At 53.9% G+C, this 18,425-nt stretch overlaps 9 protein-coding genes across 9 annotated transcripts; 6 read left to right on the top strand and 3 right to left on the bottom strand.

Moving 5' to 3' along the window:
• The first annotated feature begins 11 nt into the window (after nucleotides 1-11).
• Nucleotides 12-1,314, top strand: DACRYDRAFT_20100 (uncharacterized protein). Its single transcript, XM_040771793.1, has 5 exons — nucleotides 12-425; nucleotides 476-718; nucleotides 771-1,098; nucleotides 1,146-1,219; nucleotides 1,269-1,314. Exons 1-3 carry the CDS (start codon nucleotides 42-44, stop codon nucleotides 1,011-1,013), a joined length of 870 nt encoding a protein of 289 aa, XP_040632592.1. The 5' UTR covers nucleotides 12-41; the 3' UTR covers nucleotides 1,014-1,098; nucleotides 1,146-1,219; nucleotides 1,269-1,314.
• A 133-nt stretch (nucleotides 1,315-1,447) lies between these two features.
• Nucleotides 1,448-2,681, bottom strand: DACRYDRAFT_46538 (chord-domain-containing protein; the record flags this gene model as incomplete). The annotated part of the gene is made up of 4 exons (XM_040774714.1): nucleotides 1,448-2,002; nucleotides 2,050-2,393; nucleotides 2,449-2,542; nucleotides 2,592-2,681. The coding sequence occupies 4 exons, from the start codon at nucleotides 2,679-2,681 to the stop codon at nucleotides 1,448-1,450; spliced, it is 1,083 nt and encodes a 360-aa protein (XP_040632591.1).
• Nucleotides 2,682-2,952: 271 nt separating this feature from the next.
• Nucleotides 2,953-4,274, top strand: DACRYDRAFT_92921 (galactose-1-phosphate uridylyltransferase; the record flags this gene model as incomplete). Its single annotated transcript, XM_040777114.1, has 5 exons — nucleotides 2,953-3,004; nucleotides 3,052-3,230; nucleotides 3,282-3,527; nucleotides 3,578-3,866; nucleotides 3,914-4,274. The coding sequence occupies 5 exons, from the start codon at nucleotides 2,953-2,955 to the stop codon at nucleotides 4,267-4,269; spliced, it is 1,122 nt and encodes a 373-aa protein (XP_040632590.1). The 3' UTR covers nucleotides 4,270-4,274.
• A 546-nt stretch (nucleotides 4,275-4,820) lies between these two features.
• DACRYDRAFT_113751 (uncharacterized protein) lies at nucleotides 4,821-6,912 on the top strand (the record flags this gene model as incomplete). Its single annotated transcript, XM_040769694.1, has 4 exons — nucleotides 4,821-5,332; nucleotides 5,383-5,476; nucleotides 5,536-5,780; nucleotides 5,833-6,912. 4 exons carry the CDS (start codon nucleotides 4,821-4,823, stop codon nucleotides 6,818-6,820), a joined length of 1,839 nt encoding a protein of 612 aa, XP_040632589.1. The 3' UTR covers nucleotides 6,821-6,912.
• Nucleotides 6,913-7,216: 304 nt separating this feature from the next.
• On the bottom strand, nucleotides 7,217-12,225 carry DACRYDRAFT_113750 (uncharacterized protein; the record flags this gene model as incomplete). The annotated part of the gene is made up of 5 exons (XM_040769693.1): nucleotides 11,788-12,225; nucleotides 11,572-11,738; nucleotides 8,544-11,521; nucleotides 8,040-8,496; nucleotides 7,217-7,991 (listed from the first exon to the last, which is right to left on the bottom strand). The coding sequence occupies exons 1-5, from the start codon at nucleotides 12,199-12,201 to the stop codon at nucleotides 7,217-7,219; spliced, it is 4,791 nt and encodes a 1,596-aa protein (XP_040632588.1). The 5' UTR covers nucleotides 12,202-12,225.
• A 329-nt stretch (nucleotides 12,226-12,554) lies between these two features.
• On the top strand, nucleotides 12,555-13,458 carry DACRYDRAFT_86691 (thioredoxin-like protein; the record flags this gene model as incomplete). Its single annotated transcript, XM_040776784.1, has 4 exons — nucleotides 12,555-12,586; nucleotides 12,633-12,980; nucleotides 13,051-13,235; nucleotides 13,295-13,458. The coding sequence occupies 4 exons, from the start codon at nucleotides 12,555-12,557 to the stop codon at nucleotides 13,456-13,458; spliced, it is 729 nt and encodes a 242-aa protein (XP_040632587.1).
• A 143-nt stretch (nucleotides 13,459-13,601) lies between these two features.
• DACRYDRAFT_104177 (60s ribosomal protein l31) lies at nucleotides 13,602-14,110 on the top strand (the record flags this gene model as incomplete). The annotated part of the gene is made up of 4 exons (XM_040767886.1): nucleotides 13,602-13,639; nucleotides 13,708-13,822; nucleotides 13,905-14,024; nucleotides 14,078-14,110. 4 exons carry the CDS (start codon nucleotides 13,602-13,604, stop codon nucleotides 14,108-14,110), a joined length of 306 nt encoding a protein of 101 aa, XP_040632586.1.
• A 34-nt stretch (nucleotides 14,111-14,144) lies between these two features.
• DACRYDRAFT_13620 (uncharacterized protein) lies at nucleotides 14,145-15,252 on the bottom strand (the record flags this gene model as incomplete). The annotated part of the gene is made up of 4 exons (XM_040770990.1): nucleotides 14,145-14,426; nucleotides 14,477-14,634; nucleotides 14,682-14,756; nucleotides 14,805-15,252. The coding sequence occupies 4 exons, from the start codon at nucleotides 15,250-15,252 to the stop codon at nucleotides 14,145-14,147; spliced, it is 963 nt and encodes a 320-aa protein (XP_040632585.1).
• A 1,044-nt stretch (nucleotides 15,253-16,296) lies between these two features.
• On the top strand, nucleotides 16,297-18,364 carry DACRYDRAFT_75019 (uncharacterized protein; the record flags this gene model as incomplete). Its single annotated transcript, XM_040776103.1, has 2 exons — nucleotides 16,297-16,809; nucleotides 16,856-18,364. 2 exons carry the CDS (start codon nucleotides 16,297-16,299, stop codon nucleotides 17,834-17,836), a joined length of 1,494 nt encoding a protein of 497 aa, XP_040632584.1. The 3' UTR covers nucleotides 17,837-18,364.
• Between the last annotated feature and the right edge of the window lie 61 nt (nucleotides 18,365-18,425).

Below are 18,425 nucleotides of genomic sequence, written 5' to 3'. Positions count from 1 at the left end.
TGCCGTCGCCGTTGTCTGCATACACGCGTCGTGGGTCGACGATGACAGACTCAGAGCCAGCGAACACGACCTCTTCAAGTGCTTCTGTCCTGGGATTAACTTTTGACAACCCTCCGTCCGACATCGGACCTATCGTCTCTGGAATAGGTCACGAAGACAACGTGGATCCACCAGACATGGATGAACCCAGCAACGACCCCAAGGCAGAACCTGCTGAGGGACAAACAGCCAATGCCTCTGAAGCGAGGGATGACAAACCTGACGTCGAAGCGAAAACATCTGCGACAGAAGAAGAAACCGCGGACGGGGAGGAAGCAAAGTCTGCCACAAGTCCCAGCGAAGCCGCCAAGTCCCCGAAAGACCACAAGAAGCCCCGTAATCCAGGATACGTCAATCCTGACAGGGTGAAGACTGGCGGCGTGCGCGTGAGTAACATACCTCTCCCCAATTGTCCTATGCTCATCAAAATGCTCAGGACAAACCCTCTGAGGATGAACTCGCTCGGCGAATGGAGCGTATCCGTCTCCAGAACGAAAAGATCCTCGCAAAACGCGAGCAGGCCGACAAAGATGCCCAGAGATACCAAGAGGCTATGGTACAGGAACGAGAAGCCGCCAAGAAGCGGCGTGAGGTGCAAAACCAGATCAACAGCCAAAGGCAGGCTAATGCCGAGCGCAAGCTCGGGAATCGCGTTGGGCGAGAATGGGATGCTGGGAAGGCATGTACTATCTCTACACCTAGGACCTCGAACCTAATCTCCAGTAACACAGGATATTCCCAGTCCCCCTCCTGAACGAGGACGCGGGTACGATCGTGGCTATATGCCGCGGGGCACAGGCCGCCAACTAAGGGGCGGCTTCCGAGGTGCACCAAGAGGCCCCCGCGGACGTGGTCGTGGGTTCACACCTGGTGGTACAACTTCTCCTGGATCCTCTGCTCCTCCAACAGAGCACACTGCTCCGCAGGCACCAGACCCAACCCCGGCTGAGGCGGCTGCCATGTCAAAACCATGACGAGCCGCCCTCGAGTGAATATATGTAATCACCGCTCATGAGCTACGGACTGTGCCCGCATCTTTCAAGGTTCATGTACCATCTGGTATGCCTTTCCCCTTGGCCTTGATGGCGCCGCTGAACACGATGTAGACCGCTATGCAATGTTATCATGCTTGTACCATGCTTGCTACCACTATTCCCCCAACCTCAACAAAAGTTATGTCGTACGTTCACCGCGTTCACTCCCTCACTTCACAAGCTGATGTGCCCCAGGTCATGTAGTATGAAAGAGCCCGTTGCTCAACTCCCATACCCTATCAAATATTATCGGACAGCATTTGAAAAATGAATGATATATAGTGCTAAGTGATATGCCGTTTGACTTTTCCTGTGATGGTACGCCTAGCCTACCGATACATGCGCCCTTCAACCCTTCACTATCCCTATGCGATCTAGGCCTTCACGTCCGTACCCGCGCGCTTCAGCTTGTTCCCCTCGTCTAGTATGACATCCTTTGCACCGATCGTGCCCGTCCTCCCACCCACGCCGAACGTAAGGTTAAACCCCTCCGGCACAGGTGTTCCCTCCCTAGGCTGCTCGAGCATATTCCACGACCTCGTATCCGCCTTTACTAGCTTGAGCTCCACCTTCGTTGCCAGGATCGTATAACCCGACTCCTCAGCATTGATAGGTCCGTACAGCCTCAGCGTCTTCGTAAACCTCTTCCTCTCCGGGAGGTGAAGATCCAGCTCGACGCTCTGCTCCCCAAAGCGCACCATACTCTCCTTCCCGGTCTTCTTAGCGAACACGCTCACTTGTACAGTCTTCGGCGTCTGGTAGTGATCTATCCGGCACTGCACGAGCTCTTCTTCCGCTTCTGGAGACTTGGGCTTGCCGACGAAGAGGTGTTTCCCCGTTGTGCACCCGGTGATTCGGAGGAACTCGTCAAACTCCAGCACACGGCGTTTGCAGCACATGTACCCTTTGGAGCCTTCGTGGAATATAGGCTGGGAAATTCAGTACAATATCACGGCGAAAGGGGGAAGGAACGCACAGGAGCGGGATGGAACACGCAGACAGCTTCCTTCCCCCCTTCAGTCCGGTGCGTCTCGTCATCCACATACACAGCATTACACCCGTTCCTCTTGCATTTCGTCCCCGGCTCGACCTTTACCCCAGGCTCATCATCCTCTATCTCTATCGGGACGGGCTTTGCGGGTTCCTTGGGTGCTTTAGGCACTGCGGGGACGGGCTTGGGGAGAGAGGTCTGCGCTGCGAGAGTGGGCGAGGCGGCTGCCGTGGTATACACTTCCTTTCCTTCGGAGGCGGTGACCGTATGCGTGGAAGTCTTGACAGAAGGAGGCGGGGCAGATTCCTGTACTTGCAGTGTATGCTTCCCTGTTGCGCATCCCTAGCTCTCGGTCAGCAACGCGCCTTTGTGAGATCGTGAAACCATTTACGGGGATAGCCATAAACTCGTCAAACGTCAGCACAGGTTTGTTCACCTCCTTGCAGCAAGACCAGCATTTCAACCCTTCGTGGAATATCTACGCGGTGTGAGGGCGTTTTCTAAGTGGGCGCTTTGGACTGGCTTACTGGACCGCCGGGATGATACTGACAGTCTCCGTCCGAGTTTTTGGCGGGGTCGAACTCTTTTCCACAGCCTTTCCTGTTGCAGGTTGGCATACTTTACTTTATGAGGATATAACAGGTATTCGTGAAGAGAAGGATGGGAGAGAGAGATGCGCACGACCTATATTTGTCAGGGAAGCTTCCAGAAAAGAACCGGCGCGAATTAACTCCGACCGGAAGCGAGTAGGCGGCGGCGGATCTTCATCGCGGAACAAAGCAAGGACCATGAGGAAATAAATAAATACTTACTGCTGTTGGCATTTGTTGCCCCTCTCTATCTCCTCCCCTTCCCTTTTCCTGCTTTTCAGCTTAGAAGTGACTGAAGATGGCGACCGACCCCCCAGTATTCGACCCCAGCGAGCACCCCCATCGCCGCTGTAAGTCCATTCCTCCACCATGTACGGGTCTATTAATGGTCAGGCAGACAACCCCCTCCTACGCGAATACGTCCTCGTATCCCCACACCGGATGAAGCGGCCCTGGTTAGGTCAAGTGGAACCTCCCGCAGCGGACACGTTGCCTCAGTACGACCCGAAGTGCTACTTGTGTCCCGGGAATAGCAGGAGCGAGGGTGCCGTCCTGCCGCAGTATACGGAGACTTATGTACGCTCCCCTCCCTGAGGAAATCGCATACCAGGGGCTTAAAAGCACTAGACGTTCGCGAACGACTACCCTGCTCTCCTGGCCGGTCCGCTTCCGCCCGCTCCCCCGGCGCCGCATCCCCTGCTCATCACCGAGCCCGTCTTGGGAGGATGCGACGTCGTCATCTTCCACCCGCGACACGATTATACCCTCGCACGACTGACGGTGGGAGAGATAGAGAAGGTTGTGGTAGAATGGACGAGGGTGTTCGTGCAGCGCGGTATGCAGGAGGGGGTGAAGTACGTGCAGGTGTTCGAGGTGTGCTCTCTTCCTGGGTCACCAGTTACAGTGCTAACCACATAGGGTAGAACAAAGGCGCCATCATGGGCTGCTCGAACCCCCACCCACACGGGCAAGTCTGGTCCATGTCCTCCATCCCTCAAATCCCCAGCGTAGAACTCCGAAACCTGGTCAAGTATTCCCTCTCCCCCCCGCCGGACCCGCCCTCTGGCGCACCGAGGGGCGATAAGGGCAAACCGTGTATGTTGTGCGAGTACGCGCATTTTGAGAAGGGGGCCGGAGAGAGGGTCGTGCTAGAGGAAGGGCCTTGGGTGGCATTGGTGCCGTGGTGGGCTGTATGGCCGTTTGAGGTTATGCGTGCGTCTTCCTCCTCTGAAGCGGCACACCGGTTGACGAGCGAACAGTCCTCCCCACGCACAGGCACATCAGCTCCCTGCTCGACCTGACGCCAGACGAGCGCACCTCTCTCTCCACCGCCATCTCCCGCCTCACAAAACGATACGACAACCTCTTTTCCTGCTCCTTCGCGTACAGCATGGGGGTTCACCAGCGTCCCACGCCTATGCAGCTGGACGATGAGGGCGAGGCTGCGCACTTGCACTTGCATTTCGACCCGCCGTTGTTAAGGAGCGCGACGGTGAAGAAGTTCTTGGTGGGGTTTGAACTTATGGCTGAGGCGCAGAGGGACTTGACTCCAGAGCAAGCAGCCAAGAGGATGAGAGAGCTTTCGGAGGTGCATTATCTTGATTTAATGGATTGAGTCAGTGGGGATAGGAGAACCTCCAAGAATACAACTTTCAATTCCTCTTTCCTTTAACACATCTATCAGTTACTATGTGATATATCAGCAGTGAACTTCTGATGGAAAACTCAGAAGTTCACTGCTGATATATCACATAGTAACTGATAGATGGGTCAAAGCAAAAGAAGAAGTGAAATTGTATTCTCCCCTTTTTGGATCTCCTATCTCCACTGACTCAGGGAATGTTGACCCCAGTGACTCATGTGATTCGGCAGTTTATTGAGTGAGTACTATACAAGGTGATGCTCTCCTATAAAAACATCCACTGGCCAGAAAATATTTTCTCATCTCTTCACCACAAACCACCATCATTACCAGCAACGCCAGTAGCAGTAGCAAGTTAAAAACCACAGCTAAGTGCATCGAACACACACAGGCCCGCTTAATCTCCACCGGTACGAATATTGGGGATCCTATCTCTTCTATCCCGCCTTCCGTCTTCTCTGTCTTCTGTCTTCCGTCTTCCGTAGTTACCGTAACACCGCCGAATGGAGTCTATCAAAACAGACATGCAAGCCCCTGCCCCAGCGACAGAACCTACAAATACCTCTCTCGTACCTCCCGACCCAGTCGCAGAACTCCGCTATCCTCCTTTCGCCTCCCCTGAGGTGGTCTCGTTCGACGAGTTCGAGCCTAGTGGGATCCTCCTCCCCTCTGTTCCGGACTCTGCTGCTATCTCCAAGGACGCTATCGGACAGGACGAGGACGAGGACGAGGACGAGACCGACGTTGACGCTGACGTGGAAGTTGACGGGAAGGGTGTAGCGACTGTACAGTTGTCGACGCGCCACGAGCCTTTTTCTCTCGAGCCTGGGAAAGATCAGAGCGGGATGTGGCGCGGAAAGGAGAAGGCAGACAGGGCGATCGTCGCTGCGAATAAGAGGAGGAAGGCTAAGAAGCACCGAGAGGAGCTGAAGGCGCTGGGGATGGAGGCGGAGAAGGCTAGTGGGAAGAGGCACACTTGGTGGGAGAAGTGGGAGCTGGAGGATATGAAGAAACAGTCGCATAATGACTATCCGACGTGAGTGCTTGTTTGTTAGAGGGGATGATGCTGATCGTACCCGTGTGCAGGGGAGAGGACCGCGTATGCAGGATTGACCTGGCAACGAAGGCGTTTAAGAAAGGCCATTCGATGGAGTCTGGTGTGCAGTCTATCTGGGACAGGGTACGTGGTTTCATGGACCTTTCTAGTTAAGGTTGCTGACTATGGTGCGCTGTATGCAGTTCCTGGACTACATCGGTGTCCTAAGGCAGGAAACCCAGCTGGGGGGATGGGGGAAGCAGAAGGTCTCCCGGGGTATTCAGCGCCGGCCTGCGGAAGACGAGTTCTCGGACGACGATGAAGAGATGCCCGAGCCCAAGAATATGGAGGACGTGTGGGATGAACGATGCGCTCGGTTCCTCGATAGGACTATCGATACTTTGAAGCGCTTCTTCAGCAGCAGGTATCATTATGCGGGTCTGTGCTGGTATGACCCGCTCTTCTTGATCTACGTGGTGTATGCTAATGCGCTGCTGCAGGAGCGAGGCCAAGCTTCGTGATGGTCCCATCATCGTCTCCCTCTACATACGCTACTTGCTGAAAGATCGCGTCGTCCCCGAGTGCACGGACAACTTGACTCGCGCGCTCGCATTCCTGGAAGAAACTATCAAACCCGACTTGCTCGCTACGCGCGCGTTCAGCCAAGGCGCGGAAGACAACTTCTCTATCGCATGCTGTAACGATCTGGGTAATATGGTGCTCCTAGACGGATACGGGAGGTGGATGCCCGCGAAGGGAGTGCTCGAGGAGCGGGATAAGCGAGATAAGAGGATACGCGACGAGGCGGAGCAATACAGGCGGGAGAAGGAGGCGGAATGGAAAAGGCGTCAGGCGTTGATCGCCGCTGGAGTGCAGGAGGAGGCCAGACCCTGGGGTGCAGACTGGAATAACAATCCTGAACCTGTTTGGTGGGACGGGCCCAACCTCTGGGAAGGGAGCACCGTCGTCGTTGACACCAACGGAGAACCTCCTGCAAGCTCCTGGCCACCTGCAGACAAACCCACGCTTGCCCCGTTCTCTACGGCGCTCACCCACTCCTTGCTCCGCACTGAACACTCCGTCAGGCGGATCGTCTCCGTCCGCCCTCCCGATCCCGCGTCGTCCGACGTCCTGCGCCAGAAATACGCCACGGTGGTCTTCGATCCCTGGACTTTGCCCGCAAATGTGAAGGACGACGATCTCCTCGGTCCACCAGAAATGCTCTGCGAAGCCACTGGGGAGACTGAACTGCGGGTGATGCGCATGCCGGGTGGGCAACATGCGCTCAAGGATCGGATCGAGCTGCTTGTCGAGCCCGAACATGCGGAGACGGCGAGGAAGGGCTTGGGCGTGTATGCCATCTGGGTTCAGGCGGCGAAGACGGCTGAGCTTCCCGGCTCTGCTGCTGCGATCGAGCCGCCTATCCAGACGTTCTGGTTCTTCCAACACGTTACGATGGTCGTGCCCAGCTTCTGGGTGGAAGAGTGAGGGGCTGCTGCTGCTGAACACTCGACATGGGGAGACTGCTGATACTATTCACCTGCTGATGTGCAGAGACTGCTGCTATACCTGATTCTTAATGACTACTGATTGACTGCTGACACGTCCTGTTACCTTTTGGGTTTCGATCCACAACTGATTTTGCCTATGGTCATTCTCGTACACCATACCGCTTCACATGTCGATACACACTTCCCAGATACACTCTCATGATTGTTCATAGTATGAATGATAACACCGTCATGTTTCACACAAGCATATTCTATTCGGAGCCGGGCTTTTGTTACGGTACACCTCTATCGCATCACGACAAGTGGGCATAGGTGTACGGATCATAGAAATACCAAGAACCAGGTCGTAGAACGGGATTTCCAAGGAGAATGCTTAGGGGAGATCACGAACCCGGGCAGATAGGGAAGCTGGCCAAAGGACGATATCCTCCATGGCCATTTCGTCTTCCACATCTGCAGCATGTGCATGACCGCCATCCTGGACATTCTCGTCAAGATCCATTGCTTCGCTCACTCCCTCATCATGCTGATCCTCATGGTCGTGATGGTCACGCTCCTCCTCATTAACGTCACCGTCATCGTCCAAGTCTTCCTCGCTGCTGCCATGGATGGATGCCTCTTCAGTAGCTTCTAAGAGTTTTCGTCCAATCTCTGCAAACCCTTTGTCCGTCTCATCTGTTGAGTTGCCGATCGCCCCTATATCGGCGGCATCCAGAGGATCATCCAATATGGCGTCAACGATTTGCTTCACTTCTTCTGGTTCCACAACGCCGAGCAATTTACCCCTCTCGGGGTTTTCTGTGTCGTCCATGTCCATGACCAAGTAAGCACCATCATTCTTGGGCGAAGACATGTCGATATGCACGTTCTTCCCCGTGAGTTTGGCTTTCTCCTGGTCCTTCTCCTTGCGCTTAAGGGCTTTCTTCTCTTCGCGCAGACGAGCTTCTTCCGTTCTTCGTTCCTCGCAATTACAATGCTTGTGCAGTGCCTTGTCACTCGTCGGGTCGCTCAGTGTGGCTTTTGCTTCATAAGCAGCGAAGCACTTGGCTATCGAAAGACTGTCCCCTGTACTGCGAGAAATCTCAGTGTCATGAACCAAAACATGAAAGGTGTCTTTTGAGTTGCTTTCGTCCCTTTGACGCGATTTTCTGCATATTTTTCAGCAAATTCACAATGCATTTGATTCGGACACGCACTCGAAGCGAATACGAGTACATCCTTTCCTCGCAGCCCACATGTACAGCTCCATGACAGGATGAAGCGGAACATCAGGATGGGCCAATGGCAGTATGTCCTTGAACAAGCGCTCGAGAACAGGCCTGCAAAGCTGCAAATCGTAATTCGTGTCCACCAGAACAGCTCCAAGCACAGCTTCAAGCACGTCATTAAGTGCTTTGGGTGGATCGAATTCCCACCACTTTTCCGCCAGTTCCTGATAAGACAAGGGTTCCAGCACCCTGACAGATAAAGTGATCTCAAGGTCGAGACGACGGGCCATATAGAGCATGTGCTTATAGAGACCTAATTCACGAATGGCAACAGCACCGAGGAGTGAATTGCAAACGATGAGATGCTTCATCCACGTCAGTTTATGTGCGGTGCACGCTGGGAACTTATGAAATAGATAGTCGACAATGAAGACATCAACAACAGCTGTAACAAGGGTGAGTAAGCTTGCTGAGTGAAGGGGCACAGCGTACCGTCGCCTAAGAACTCTAATCTCTGATACGAAGGCGTTTGAGAATCAGGAAAGGTCGGGTGCGTGAGAGCCTCCAAAAGCAGCAAGGGATTACGAAACTCGTACCCGAGCGTATCCTGCAGCAGCCTCAGGCTTGTCGACGCACCGCAGGACGGACTATCTCCAGTATAGCGATGTGACCACGGCTCCATGCCACCAAAGCACAGGCCGATGGCAGTTCCTGTTCTCAGCAAACCATCCAGTCCACCGCACAGATAGCCAGCTCCGAGCAGAGACTCCACACAATCGGAAAGACATCGGCGTAGAGAAGTTTGTTTGACGTATGGGATGACACCATCTAGCGTCGTGTGAGTCGTGACGGGAGGCATCCACCGCTTAGGACCACAAACTTTGTCGGTAACGTTGTAATGGTAGATACCCAATCGATATGCCTTTCCTCTGAGGTATGTGTTGCGGACGGATCCATCTTTCAAGACACTCAACTGACCCTCGTGTCTATGGGGGTACTTATTGAAGATGTGAATGGATGTAGCGAGCTTCAAAAAGGTGTCCCCAAGGAATTCCAATCGATCGTAATTGTACTTGGGGACAACTCCCGGTATGACCAGTGCTTCTGCAAAGCGAGGAACAGGATAGGGTGGCAGCTTGAGGAGGTTTATTACCGCACGTGCCCGTACTACGGCAGTAATTTGCCGCAGCAGGGAGGGAAAAGTTTCGACGACACGGAACAGTTCGTCTTCCAACGAGACGCTTTTGATGAAAGATGAGGGAATCAAGTATTCCGATTCCGAGTCCGCCGATTTTCTCTTTCGCACCGGTAGCAAGACTACCATCGGCTCGTCTGGTGACAAGGGTGGAAAGCTGCTCGGCTTGCGAACGACCTCCTTGTCCTGTTTTAAGGCTTTTGCATCCTTCTTTTTTTCAACGTTCTTCTCGAGTAACGTGTAATGTTCAAGATAGGTGGTGCATCCAGCTTCGCAACAATCTCGCCCAATCGATGATAAGAGAGTAGATGGCGTAATATCCTTCCTTACGCTTAGCAAGCAATAGGCGCGGAGCCAGCTAGTTTTCTCCATTACAATGAGTCGTGACTCTTCAGTCCAGTTCCGGCGCCAATCCACCGAAAGAGGAGACTCAAGGGCCCGCTGCATCGCAATGAAATCAGGCAGACCATCTTGAGTGAGCTTCACAAAGAAGCAGGAAAGCTTTCCCTCGAAAGGTCGTCGAGAAATAGCCCATTCCTTGGCAAAGATGGTATATTTCTCCATGAGTTGAAGTTGTTCTTTGCGTTGATCTTCGCTGTTGAATTCGAGGACGACGACCCTGTCGAGTCGTGGGATGTTGGTGGCTATTCCAGTCGGTTCGTTCACATCGTTCAGATCAAATACTGCGCAAGTCACCAGACCGGCCACAATGCATGTCTCAAACTGAAGAGGATAGCAGAAGAGTGACTGTCCTTCCTGCCACGGATCACCCCATGCATCAATAGCAGTTGACTCGAATACGTCGTCCACATCCAGGGGTTTGAATTGCTCTCCATCAGCATCGACACCCTCTCTGTCGTTGTTCTCTTGAAGCGGAAGGAGGTAGTCATCGAAACAACCCAGTTGATGAAGAGATCGCGCTGCGTCAAATGCCACCGCACGCTTGGCCTCTCTTTTGTTCTGTCGGTATGGACCCTGCCGATGAAGTTGGTCGCGAGGCAAAGGCAAGGCAGAGGGTAGAATTAGAGTGTTGGAGAAGCCGAAGCCGAGTGGGTACGCCGGGTCTGGAGATGGGCTCGCTCCGTCGATCAACCCGTACATAGGCTTCAGCACAGGCAGTCCAGGCTCAATAGGAAGCACCGCGCAAAGCCGACTGATGAGGGCGATCGCGTTCCCATAGGTAAGCTTTGCTCCAGTCGAAGTTGTATACACCTCACGAAGTCGCAGATCGCTCTCGCTCACGTCTTCCCCAGCATCATCGTCAATCTCACCATCTTGAATCGCGCGTTTCTGATATGCTTCTTTCAGCTGAGGCTCTGCACGCATGAACTGCGTGTATTTATCGGCTTCGGTAGGAACAGAACGCCGCATGATGATGTACGTCGATGCTTTCTGCCTTGCGCGACCGCGAGATTGAGCATACGAAACCATCGTCTTGAGTGCATCGAATCGGATGACGAGATTGCAGGGCTGAAAGTCTAAGCCTTCCTCTGCGACGCTCGTAGCGACGAGGAGGTTTGCCTTGCCGTCGCGGAAATGACGCACGGCCACTTGCTGCTCCTTGACTGACATGCCTTGGACATCTTCTAGGTCCCTCATTGAACGATGCGTTGATCCTCCGTGACCTGTGATGAAAGTCGGACGAATCATCGTTCTGAGGTACGAGATATGACGCAGGATCCAGCTGAGGACCATGACCACCTGACGTTGTTCCGCGAAGATAATACATTGACACGCCGGGTCGGCCGTATAGCATTGTTGGAGGATCTCTGCAAGTCGGATAACGCGAGGTGCAAGCCATTCTGGTCGAACTTCGAGAGATTGCGCGAAGAAATGGGCGGATTGTTGAACGAGAAGAGCCTTGATCCCTTCTAGCTCCTCGATCTGCCCGTTTATTTTAGCAATTCCGGGCGCTGGGTCATCGACAGAGAGCAGCTTGCGGAGCGTGCTTAGCTCACGCCGTTTGTTCAGCACGAGGGACTCGATCGCTCGGGGGACGACAGCGGAGAGATAGTATTCCGCCCCGATGATACCGACGGACTCCATGGTAGCTTCGTACCTGGTCCGAAATCGCTTGCTCTCAGAATCCCGAACAACCAGGCGTTCGGCATTCATGATCGGGTTGATCATAGTAGGATAAGGATATGCGAGCCACGATGTGGGCGTGCTATCGTAAATGACCTCGATCTCCTTAGGCTTCGGCGCATGCTTATGCAGCTCGTCAATGTTGTCTCTCACTGCCAGAACTCTAGAATTCATGTTCCGTTCCAGCTCCCTAAAAGCATCATGAAACTCTCTCCATCCTGTCAATGAGTGAAGACATACTTGAGCGAGTCAGCAGGATTTTTGACATTCCAGATCGGACTTGCTGTCATACCGAAGACCTTTGGCCTCCGTGCCGGATCACATTTATGGTAATGATCGCGCATGATCTGGTTGTAGTCGTTGTTCTTACGACAATGATGCGCCTCGTCGAATATCAAGAGCGATATCTGCCTCCTCAGATCAGTCATCCGCCTCTTCCAGTGCGCATACACCTACCCGATCAACGCTCCAATGCGCATGACTCAGGAGATCATACAGTACTCGGGGGGTCATAACCAGCACGTCCGCTTCGTCAAACTCCTTCGCCCACTGCTCGCGCTTCCAATAATCGACATCAAGAGCGCCATAATATCCCCTAGCTTCCAAGCTCGTCTGTTGCGCGATGGCCTCGCGTTGCTGTTCTACCAGCGGCACCTTAGGAACGATGAACACGACGACTTTGCGCGCCTCGCCCGGAGCGCGCAGACGCGTTGTCATCCATTTGATTAGCGTGATCGCGATCAGCGTCTTGCCTGTGCCGGTGTCCATCACGGCGATGACGTTGTTCTGCTGTGCTTGGGTAAAGATCTCGGTTTGATATTGACGTGGGATCTGTTTCTCGACCTCTGCGAGTGTGAGAGGTTGGAACATGTTGATGTCTGTGGTGGTATGTGCGTATGTGACAGGGTATGATGGTGGTGGTTATAGAGGGGGGAATGATACTGATGCTAGCCAACAAAGGACAAGGACCGCAGTGACCGTGTGTACATAAGCCAGTAGAATCCGGAAGCAGACTTCAGAACCTAGCCATATATATACTCAAGCAGATCATTTCCCTAGACGTAAAGAGCAATAAATCGACGCTGCGAGTCTGCGCATCGTCCAACTTGAAGGTAGCCAACTGCGAGCTGCAAGCGGAGCTAGGCACCTAATTGCCAGCGGGAAAGAGGCATATAAAGGACCCTTGCCCCGAAGCACCGTGACTTTCCCACCTATCCATATTCATGGCTCTCAATCCGGACGAAGATACAGAGTTGTACGTCGCTGCTTTACAGGTTCGCGCAAGAGCTAAGCACTTGCAGTAACGACGCCCTCCGGAAACATGGGATCCTTCCGCCCAAAGCCGCTCCCGAACGCTCTCCTTCCCCCGAAGCAGGGCCCACACTCTCCGACCAGCTCGCGCAGGCAGACCTCGATGAGCTAGAAGAGCTCGCAGACGAGGAGAATGACAGTGACACAGAACGATTTATGCGGCAGTATCAGAGGCAGAAGGTGGCTGAGCTCCGTCGTGAGGCTGGGGGAGCGAGGTTTGGGACTGTGAGGCCGATTGGGAGGGACGACTATACGAGAGAAATTACCGATGCGAGTAAGGAGGACGACGAGGGCGAGGGGAGCGGTACGGGCGTCGTTGCGTTCCTGTACAAGGACAGGTGGGTACTTCCTTCCCTTTACTCGCCTCGCTCAGACAGCTGAGGAACGCAGTATACACGCTAGCGTCAGACTCGGTGACCAGATCCAGGAGCTTGCACGCCGATACCCGCACACAAAGTTCGTCTCTATCGTCGGTGACAAGTGTATTCCCAACTACCCGGACCGGAACGTGCCTACGCTGTTGATGTACCGGAAGGGGGAGATGACGAACCAGGTTGTGGCTTGGGGAGTTGCGGGGGATAGGTCGATTGAGGGTGCGCTACGAACCTACCTTCTACTTCTGGGAATATTAATTGTTTAATGACTGTGACAGAACTGGAAGCGGTTCTTATCGCTTCTCAAGTGATTAACCCCAAGCTGGAGATAAAGAGGAGACGAGCGAATGCGGAGGACGACGAGGACGAAGAGGTGCCTAAGCGGTCAATACGCACAAGTCGTCCTATAACAAAAGACGACGACTCGGACCTTGACCTGTAGCAGAATTAATTGTAATAATTGACATTGACATTAATATTGATATTGACTAATTACCTAAAAAGGCAACACGGACCCAAACTTCATTCCCAAAATATTAATACTTAGTCCCTCATCATACTTTCCCTCACACGAAGAGTCACACCATGTTCCCCACTCTCCCATCCCTCTCCGGTCTACTATGGTCCGTCCTTTCCTCCCTCCCCCCTACCCCTCCTGGACAACCCAAACGCCTACTTAACCCCCTAACAGGAAAATCCCATGGCGCCTCTCCGCACCACGCAAAGCACGCCAACGTTTCCGGCTCAAACAGGTCGACAGTGTCATCTCCGCACTTCAAGCCAGTGGCGTACAGACCAAATCTCTCGTATGTCCTTCTTTCCCTCTGTCCCAGGAGCTGGAGCTGGAGCTGGTAGTCCCGGGAATATCATGAGCTGACGCGAGCACAGGACCGAGCGCTGGAGCTACCGAAAGAACACGAGATGCCGGCAAAGGACAAGTATACTGTCTTTTCTGCCAAGTCGAGGGGGTACAGAAAAGGGATTCACAAAGTTCCCAAATGGACTCGGGTGCGCTTTCTCTTGCTCCTTCGCACCCACGGGCCAAACTGACCACGAGACAGATAACACAACGTGTTAACCCGCGCGGGTTCTAGGGAGTTTGATAGTACTGTATCTTTCTAATCTAATCTAGTAAACGACGACTCGAACGTTCCCTTCCCTGATCTTAGCCCCCAGCGGACCCCGCAGGAGAGCAACAACGTCCGTCCTCACCTCCGGGACAGAAGTGAGCGTGCGGTCCTTCGCGTCCCTCCAAGTCGAGTCGAGCACTATGTGGGAGAGCGCAGACAGCCCGAGCGCATCGTGTTCCAAGAGCTGGTGCAGCCTGTTGGGGGTGGCGACGGCTACTGCAACTCGGGTGCGAGCGAGGAAATCAGCTTGTTGCTGGAGCTTGAAATGTTTTGCGAATAGCTGGGGTGAGCATCAGCGTTTGCAGAAAGGAGGAGAGGGGAGAGGCGGACCTTGGCAACTTCACCACCTTTTTCGCCTCGCAGTCCGGAAGCCTTGAGTACCCTACAGACATCGGCTGCTCGGAGCGCAGCGGGGGAGAGGAAGAGACATGTTGGGGCTGCTGGGTTCTTCGGTCGCTGGGCAAGGCGGATGGCGAGTTTTGGCACATCTGGGTAGGGTTAGACATGTGCTTCAATTGGGGGGAAGGGGGCGTACGCTCTGTTATGAACTTTGGGAGGTTTTCTACTGTGCGCGGGTCGTTGAAGGCTGAGGTGTCCTCAAAGCACTGTTCTGTACACCTATGAGTGCCTCTACGCCTTATGGGAAGGAAACACCCACCAGGAAGGGCCGCTTCCTCCAGCTCTAACGCACTGAGTCCCTTAGCCACACCCTCTTTAGCCAACACTTCCTTCCACCACCTTTCCAGCCCATGGGGGCTCAGCACCTCCCTCCCCTCCCCATCTAGCGCATCCACCTCCTTAGGCTTCTTCTTCCTCTTCTTCTTCTCCGGTCCTCCGACTTCCCCTTCCCCCTCTTCCAGGTCAAGATCCAAACCCAACGCCTTCCTCTTCAGTGCCCTCGTACTCCTCACATCCCTCAACCCGTCATCCAGCTCCGGATCAGGGACAAAAGTGTCGTCTTCGACCTGAAACCCTTCTTCCTCTCCATCTTCCTCTTCTGCAGCGCCCGCGTCGGGAGGTGAGAAATCAGGGTCGAGATCAAAGTCCTCCCCGAGGTCGTCCCCTCCTCCGACGTCTTTGGACGCCACAGGTGGGCGGGGTTGCATACTCTTAGTCTAGAATAAAATTTGGGCACCTGGGAGCAGTGCTAGAGGGGGAGAGCTGTGAGCTGTAGGAGGTGTAATGTATATGCGGACTGTGTCGATTTCTTCAGGGTACGTCCGTGGACCCCTAAGCCAATGCAGCACTTAAATAACACCGAATTGCTTCTCTCTACCTGTGCTTTCTGCTTCTTTGCTACGTGGTTACGGTGGCTATGGGTTGAATAAATACACATGTGAAAAGAAGAATATAGGTGTGCGCCGTTCCAGTAGGTGCGCATTATGTTAGTGTATCGGTTGCAATATCATATTCTTCGACGTTTGGAGGAGTGAAACGGAAACAAGAACGTATATTGGGCCTCATTTGGAGGCATATCACCTCTCTCTCTCAAGTCTCTCCCAAGTCTCTCTCAAGTCTCTCTTCCACTCTTACTTTACATCGCAGGACAGGTAACTAAGTCTCTTTATTTGGAATAAACGAGACTTATCATTATTATTTCATAGATCGTGTGACTGTGTTCATTATCACACTTAAAAACTTTTGGCCTTATCAGTCGTATCCCAATCAAAAGGAATTACAAGTAATCATCAATTTCACCCAAAAAGCAACCATTAACGCAACCTTATCTTCACTCCGATAAGCACTCTCATCCACCACCACAATCCCTCACTTCTCTTGGACGAACAACGATGAACACCCTCCTCATCTGTGCACTCACTCTTACCCTCCTCGGCGCTGGTGTCCTCTCTCTCCTTCCTGTACGAGTACGACGACAGAAAACGCCTTTGGAGAGGGTACGAGCGAGTCAACGGGCGAGAGAGAGGGAGATGCCCAGGAGAGCAAAGTCTGTAGAGCAGGCAGCAGTGCCAGAAGTCGACCTGCAAAGAGCGCAATCACACCCATGTGCGAGTAAACGGTCCCAAGCACCTTCCTCACACCCACACCCACACCAACATCCGCAACCCCCACAACAACCTGAACAGCAGAACGATATCCGCCGAGAACGTGAACGTAGACGACGACGACGAACGGCCTCTACTACCCGACCAATGGACCAATCCCCTCCAGCCCCTGCTCCCCCAAGGCAAACACAAACGCAAACCCAGACCTTCTCCCTCGAGCTCGAGCCTGAGCTGCTCACCCTCCTCGCAGAGCGCGATAGGGAACAGCGTCAACGGGCTAATTCCCTCCCTTCCAGGCCGAGGAAGGGGACATTTTCCGCGAATGCTAATGCTCCTAGCAACCGGCCTGCGAAAAGGAGATCCTCGCTTGACCCTTCCGCACCCGAGTTCACCCCTTCCTCCCTCTCGCTAGCTCTCTCCCTCACCCGTTCTATCTCACCTCCCACCCTCTCCCCAAGCATATCCAACTCCACCCTCTCCCTCTCACCTCCCGACTCCCCCACCGACCCGCGCATCCCCTTCCCCCTCCCCCCATTCGCAGACCCCCTCGCCTCGGAACACAAGATCTTCCGTAGGCAGCCGTACGACGCCTTCCTCCTCCTGGACGTCGAAGCTACATGCGACGAAGGAGTAGGGTTCGACTACCCTAACGAGATAATCGTGCGTCCCCCGCTCCTCCCTGTATAACCCAACTAACCCGCACCAGGAATGGCCCGTCGTACTAATGCGATGGAACGAGATGGATACTTCGGGCCGTATGGCCTCCCTAACCCCATTCGCCGAGTTCCGCAGCTTCGTTCGTCCGACCTGGGCCACCCAGCTCACGCCCTTCTGCACTTCCCTCACCGGCATAACCCAGTCTCACATCAACAACGCACCCACGTTCCCGGAGGTGCTAGCCCAGTTCAGGGAGTTCCTCGTCCTCCACGGTCTGTTGGATCCGGAAACGGACGAGCAGCTAGTCAGGTACACGTTCGTTACGGACGGACCGTGGGACTTGAGAGACTTTTTGGTAAAACAGTGTTGGCTTTCTGATATCCCCGTGCCGGCGTGGGTAGGCCAGGAGGTGGTGGATGTCCGACAGCTGGTTAGGGTCGCTCTGCGCACGTTTGATGAAACAGATCCGGACACTGAACCTGAACCTGAACCCGAACCCGAACCGGCACAACCAGAAGGAGAACCAGAGAGAGAGCGAGAAAGAGGGACGAAACACACAGGCCTTTCCCTCCCCTGTCAACTGCACAACCTCTCCCTCCCCCCCTTCCAAGGCCGTCAACACTCTGGAATCGACGACGCGAGGAACGTCGCTCGCGTCTTGCAGGAACTTGCGAGGCGGGGCTGGGTCGTCGAAAGGAATTCATCGCTCATGTTGGGGGAGTGGGGCTTGGGCTGGGACTGGATGGGCCCGACTAGGGGAAGTGTCGTTAGGGGGGAGAAGTGGAAAGGTTGGGCGCCTGGGCGGGAAGACTGGGAGCAGGGGGAACCTGTTGACTCTACTGCCAACCCGGATCCTGTTGATGTGTCGGACGACAACCTCCTCCTGTTGGACTCGCATTCCCCGCAAGACCTGTTGCAGGACCGGCAGGAGAACCAAAGACAACGACTGCGAATGCTGCTTTCCCCCATCCCGGAATCGGCACCTCCCACTCCTTTTGCCCCTTCGCCGGAGCTGGTCGAGACTCTTTGAACACGCTGGAACATGCGACATGCGATAGATATGCGCACGATGTGATACAGCGAGTATGATACGATACAACACGGTCCGACTAGAGGAGCGGACTGCCCCTGTCGGGGATCTACAACCTCCAAGCTCCAGTCTACAATGTACGATGTACGATGTACGATCTGCACTCTGTATGTACCCTACACTCGACCCGGACCTCGCCGCCGGTCTGCGAAGCTCGACTAAAAAACGACGCTCCCTCTGCCAGTGGCAATGGATTTGCCTTTTTTCAATTTTCTTCTCTTTTCCCCCGTTTGCTTCTAGCTTCTTTGGCTCTGGTTTCGCTTTGGTTTCGCTTTCAGTTCCGGTCGAGTGAGTGTACTTCTATAGTCGGGTGGCCTCGGGAAGGCGTGTACTATCATATCACCTGAGGAGTTGCTAGGGTGGGTTGTCGGGGAGGAAAGGGAGGTCGAGGAATCTGTAACGAATGAAGAAATAAAGTAACTATCTTAGATAAGTTAGACATAAAACCCAAATAAGGGCTTGCCAATCAAAATTGCGCAAAACGCACTAGACTGATAACATGTGTCGCGATAACGAGCCGACACTACTT

This window comes from Dacryopinax primogenitus (assembly GCF_000292625.1).
Source record: "Dacryopinax primogenitus strain DJM-731 SS1 chromosome Unknown DACRYscaffold_2, whole genome shotgun sequence".
Classification (NCBI taxonomy): domain Eukaryota; kingdom Fungi; phylum Basidiomycota; class Dacrymycetes; order Dacrymycetales; family Dacrymycetaceae; genus Dacryopinax; species Dacryopinax primogenitus.
This window is presented reverse-complemented; position numbering and strand designations above follow the sequence as displayed.

Bases quoted from the DNA above. Each gene is read 5' to 3' on its own strand.
- DACRYDRAFT_20100 (XM_040771793.1), top strand. From the start codon at position 42: ATGACAGACTCAGAGCCAGCGAACACGACCTCTTCAAGTGCTTCTGTC. The intron at 426-475 runs GTGAGTAACATA...CAAAATGCTCAG, and splicing joins TGAAGACTGGCGGCGTGCGC to GACAAACCCTCTGAGGATGA. The intron at 719-770 runs GCATGTACTATC...CCAGTAACACAG, and splicing joins GAGAATGGGATGCTGGGAAG to GATATTCCCAGTCCCCCTCC.